Source organism: Otolemur garnettii, unplaced genomic scaffold (genome assembly GCF_000181295.1).
Source record: "Otolemur garnettii isolate 467f Iridium unplaced genomic scaffold, OtoGar3 scaffold00018, whole genome shotgun sequence".
NCBI lineage: Eukaryota > Metazoa > Chordata > Mammalia > Primates > Galagidae > Otolemur > Otolemur garnettii.
Genome location: NW_003852413.1, coordinates 21996567 through 22002180, shown reverse-complemented (window position 1 = coordinate 22002180; position 5614 = coordinate 21996567). Strand labels below are relative to the sequence as shown.

General features: G+C 46.9%; 1 protein-coding gene across 1 annotated transcript in view; it reads right to left on the bottom strand.

Annotated features, from left to right (window-relative positions):
* Positions 1–1134: 1134 nt before the first annotated feature.
* Positions 1135–5614, bottom strand: part of LOC100955743 (signal transducer and activator of transcription 5B) — a 76844-nt gene continuing 72364 nt past the window's right edge. The window contains exons 15-17 of the mRNA XM_023511244.1: positions 4635–4686; positions 4254–4358; positions 1135–3778 (exon numbers count right to left, since the gene is read on the bottom strand). Of these exons, the coding sequence (XP_023367012.1) occupies positions 3652–3778; positions 4254–4358; positions 4635–4686 (284 nt within the window). The 3' untranslated portion in view covers positions 1135–3651. The remainder of the gene's footprint in view (positions 3779–4253; positions 4359–4634; positions 4687–5614) is intronic.

The window sequence follows — 5614 nt, the reverse complement described above, 5'->3', positions numbered from 1 at the left end:
TGGGACCACAGGCGCCCGCCACAACGCCCGGCCATTTTTTGGTTGCAGCCGTCATTGTTGTTTGGCGGGTCCGGGCTGGGGATTCAAACCCACCACCTTAGGTGTACGTGGCTGGCGCCTTAGCCGGTTGAGCTATAGGTGCCGAGCCGCTCCATTCTTTTTAACAATGCCCTAGCCTAGAGCATAAATTGTCCCACAGACTGATCCAACCAAATTGAGGCTCCTTTGAAGGGAGGTTTCAAGCCTTTGAGTTTTGTTTGACACCAAGAGGGCTTTTCCTAGCTCTCTTTCCCCTCTTCTCCCTGGCAAACTAGAAGGCCTGGTTTAACTCTGATCTCCCAAGAATCTCTCATTCTCCTTCCAATTTCCTTTCATAATACCTCCACTGTTTTTGAGAGCACCCTTAATCTTGAACTTCTCCTGCAAATAAAGTTGGTTCCTTTGAGGACGGATCTGCAGTTTGGCCCCATGTGGTCCCTCCCTGTCTGCCTTCTAGCCTCAATGCTTATTGCTCTTCTCAAATGCTGGTCCCTGGACCAGAATCAACTGGGAACTTATTAGACATGCAAATTCCTGGGCTTCAGTCCAGACCTACTGACTCAGAAACTCTGGGGTGGGACCCAGTAACTTGTGCTTTGACAAGATCGTACCAGGAGGTTCAGGTGCACACTGATCTGGTCCCCTAGCTGAATGCCTTTCCTCTTCTTAGCTTCTGTCAGTTAAAGAGTCCAGCTGGAGTGGTTCAGTGTCCTTCTGCTATGTTCTCTTGTATAATGACTCTGGATGTCTTTCTTGCAGCATGAACCAGCATCCTGTCATAATTGACTTGTCAGCTGCCTTTGTCCCACACACAATGCCTGGCTCAGGGTATAGACTCTGAATGTGCTGAATTTTAAGGACAAGTTTCAGGAGTTAGGGGGCTAGAAGATGAAGACTGTCATTCTCATTTTCAAAACATCACACCAGCAGGAAAGTATGAAATGCTCCTATAGCTAATGACGCACCTCAGAGGCAGCCAACCTCCAACTAGTTCCCTTTGTCAGGGTCACGCTGATGACTTGAAACTTTTCCCTATCAAAGCCACTCTCCCTCCGCACATGTTGAAAAAAAAAAAAAAAAGACTCAATATTGTCTCTTCAGAGGAAGCTTTTATTGTAACATAAAATACAGTTTTGTGACTGCCCCAAATTGTACACAAGACTTTTTGGGTGGCTACATAACTAATCTGTCTTGACACTAAAATATGTATCTGAATTAATTTCACAAAGTTTTAAAAAGAAAAATTATAAAAAGTATACTTTCATTTTAAGTTATATTTGCTTTTAGTCTCCCCCCATCCCCTACAAAACTGCACATACCACACACCGAGCTGAAACTTTTGAGGATGCACATGTGTGTGCATGTGCATGTGTGTGTCTGGGAGTTGGTGAGAGGCTGAGGGGGTCTAGACGCGCCATTGCCTCTTCTTGTGGTTTGCAGGAACAGAGAGAAGAGAGAAAATAGAATGCAGAGAGTGAGCGCACCATTCAGTCGAAAATCTCCCCATCTCTTGCCAGTCTCAGTAGAACTGAGGACAGCTCAGCCACACTCAGGAATGCCACGCTCTTCAGCCCTCTTCTTTCCCAATGCAATGCCAATTGCAAAATGAGCTCAGAGCAGCCAGGGCAGCTAGACTGCTCAGTCCTCAGCAGGCCCTGGGTTGGGTCCACTCCTAGCCTGAGATTATGGTCAACCCCTCCCCTGCCCAGGGTTGGTGGAACAAAGAGGGTGATCTCAGAGGCAGGTGCTGGTGAAGCATCTCTGAGTGACCAGCAGGGAGCGCTCTTTGAGCCTGGGTCCCCAAGTAGTCAAGCTTTCCGTTATACCCTTCCCTAATGTGCCCATCCTCATGGTTGGAATTGTCATCAAATCCTGAGGGGTCGGGAGGGGGCTTAGCAACCTCCTTCATCAATGCTGGTATCCATGGAAGGGTCAGCCTGCTTCTCAGAGTCAGAGAGAGTCTACTGCCTGGCATAGAAAAATAAATCAGTGTATGAAACCAAGCCAAGGCAAACAGCAGCTTTTAAAAAGTCATCTTCCAATAAATAATTTACTACAGAGGAATATTTTCCTTTAACAGCAAAACACTGATAAATTCAGAGGTTACTTTTGTAAAAAAAATATCTGTTTATTTACTCACATGTATAAAAATAAGGTTTTTAGGACCATCCTCTCCTAGGTGTGGTCATGCCCTTCTTTTGGAGAGGGGGACCAGGAGTGGCCTTGTAGGCCTTCCCTACAAGCTAGGCCTGCTCACCAGCCCCGCCCACCTGAGACAGCCCATTCTTTCCTTCTGGCATAAAGCTATAGAAGAAACTGTAGAACACAATTACGCTGAGGCTTTTTCATTTTGTTTTTATAGTTCACCAAATTTCCCGGCAAACCTGCTGACCGCATTTCCCCACATTACCCAAGCCTGATGCCCAGCAGCCCCCCGCAGAGTGAGCTCCTATTGGACAAGTTGGCCCCTGTTCAGACCACATTCTTGTCACTTGCTCCTCAGGACATTACACGTGGACAGTGAAGGGAAATGAAGTGACTTGGGTGTAAACAACTCGGCATGGATGCAGGAAGAGAGAATTTCGATGCCAAATTAGGGTGGAAATGGGAAAACAGAAAAAGATCTAATTTAGAAACAAAAACACCATTCAACATTTGCAAAAAGCCATTATCGATAAGTCTTAAGAAAGCCCCAGATCGTGCCTGTGGCTCAGAGGAAGGATGGGCAGCTCCCCTGGATAACAAGGCAACGCTCTTAGCATCCACAAGTCAGGGCTAGGCACCTCTTTGGCCACCATTCAAAGGACACCAACACTAAGTTCTTAGTTATGCGACCTTCTTTTCTTTCCTCTATTTCACCAAACACATCTGTACATGTGTACACACAGAGGAACTGAGTGGCAATTCCACAGGGCAGGGGATAGGATGAGAAAGAAGGACAAAGAGAGAATGTCAATATGGGTTAAGTGATATATAAAAAGCCACCACCCATCTGAAAACCTGTCCTTTCCCTTGCCCCAGCAATCTTTGTAACCTGCCCTGTTCCCCTCCTTATCCAAGAGCAGGGGACGCAGGGGCACAGGGAGAACTGGCTTTCTCTGTGAAAAGGTTAAGTTATCTACATTTCAGAAGAAAAGCATAGAAAATCTGTCACTGTTATGTATCACTTGGTTGGCAGACAGGGTGACAAACACTCACCAGGGAGGGGGGCCCTCTTCTCCCTTTGTCCTTCTCTTAATGGAACAGTCACATGTCAAACTTCTGTCACCTCTAAGACATGTGGCCAAGTTCCAGGGTTCATGGAACCAACTGCCTTTTTGCACAAGGTAAAAATAAGCAGAGCCTCAGTTAGTGGCCCCTACTAAACTCTGGACAGCAAGAGCAAAAACACCACAACGTGCAAACACACACACACACACATGCACACACACATACACTCACACTCCCTTCACTGGTGCCACCATGCACAGAAACACTAAAGTCACAACTAGTATTAACACTTCACATTATGAGTATTTTTTCCAAAGAGAAGCGATTCATGGAATTAGAACATCCACAAGAGTGATTCCTCAGCGAGGACGAAGAAGCTGAAGGTGAAGAGAGGTCAAGGGGTCACGACTGTGCATGAGGGATCCACTGACTGTCCATTGGTCGGCCTAAGAGTTCCTCCACACGCCGCGCCACGTCCATTGTGTCTTCCAGATCGAAGTCCCCCTCAGTCTCCAGGACTGAGTCAGGGCTTGGGAGGGAAAGAATAGAGATAAAAGAAAGGGGAAAGGTTGTCAGAGACTACCCCAAGTCCACAGCCGACTGGGGATGACCGAAGACAGCTTGCTGTGCCTTCAGCCTAGGGCCTACTGATCTGAGCTCTGGGAAAGAGCCCTTTGCCAACTGGCAATATAGATTCAGACTAAAACATCCACCCCAGTGGCCTCTAACACTGCCTGTCCAGATACATCAAAACCCCATTCAGTCCTTATACAGAGCAAGAGAAATCTCCATTTTGACAAAGGGGAGCAGCTGGCATTTGTCCAACTCTACCCTAAACTACCAAAATCTTCTGGTCTGGTCTAATCTCTCCCTCCCATGGCCAGGCTGGGTGCTTTGGACCTAAAGGAGGCTCTAGATTCCTTTGCCCACCAGCCCCCCAGGACTCCAGCCTGGGATGAGGTCCTGGCACCTCTCCCGTAGGCCCCCATGAGAACACCACTTACTTTGGTGGGTACATGTTATAGTGAGCCTGGGGGCAAACGGCTGGGGAGGGCGCCTGGTCCATGTATGTGGCGTTGGCCCCGGCATCCGCAGATGCATTCACAAACCTGCAGGAGGAAGTAGGGCAGAGCCTGAGCTGCAAGGGAGGCCAGGAGGCAGCTGACTTGGGGAGGGCCTCAGGGGCATCTTTATGTCTTTCTTGGGGCATAGAAGGACAGAGTGCCCCACTTGGCCCTGGGTCCAAACAAGTGTGACCAAGCCCAGGTCCCTTCCCTCCCAGGGCTGAGTCAGGTTTCCTGGGGGTGGGGGATGGGAATTCAGGAGTCAAGGAATGGGAAGGATGACAGTGGGAGGACAGCCAGGGCTGGACCCTGGACACTTACTCAGGGACCACTTGTTTGATCTGTGGCTTCACGTATCCATCCCCTGCTTTACCTGCCAAGGGGAGAACGGTGGTGAGAACTAAAGTTCTCAAATGAAATAAAAATGTGATTCCCCTTAAGAATCATACTTTAGTAGGACAGGACACAATCATGTAATTTTATCTTAGGATATGACACAAATACAATATTTCAATCTTCAATCTGTTATGAAGACCTGGTAGAGGAGGAACTTGACCTCAAACTGAAAATCAAGATATTTTACAAGTTGGCTAGCATCTTTTAATGAATTCTTCAAATCACAGAAGAAGGCCAGGCGCAGTGGCTGACACCTGTAATCCTAGCACTGTGAGAAGCCTAGGCAGGTGGATCGCTTGATTGAAGGAGTTTGGGACCAGTCTGAGCAAGAGTGAGACCCTGTCTCTACTACAAATAGAAAAATTTGCTGGGTGTAGTGTAAGGTGACCAGATGTCCTGCTTTTGGCAGGACAGTGCCAATTTTTAACAATTTGTCCTGCGTCCTGCAGCATTTTAAAAAAGTCCCGATTTTTGGAAAGAATGCATGACAAGCTAGGGAACAGTGGGAGAATGGGAAGGGAATATACTGTTTTCGGCTGCTGAAAAGGTTACTGTAACTCCATTTGGGAATGAAGAGGTTAATGTAACTCCATTTGGGAAGAAGAGGTTAATGTAACTTCATTTAGAAATGAAAAGGCTAATGTAAACGCCCTACTCCTCTCTTGGGCAAGTTATCAGAAGGAGACTGGCTCCCCGGACAGTCCCAATTTTTAACAATTTGTCCTGCATCCTGCGGCGTTTTAAAAAAGCCCTGATTTTTGGAAAGAATGTACGACAAGCTAGGGAACACAGGAGAATAGGAAGAGAATATTTTCGGCTGCCATGTGGCTATTTTGCCAGGATATGCGTTTTATATTATTTTTGTTAATTTTATAATGTTAAACTTTAATAATAACAAATAATTG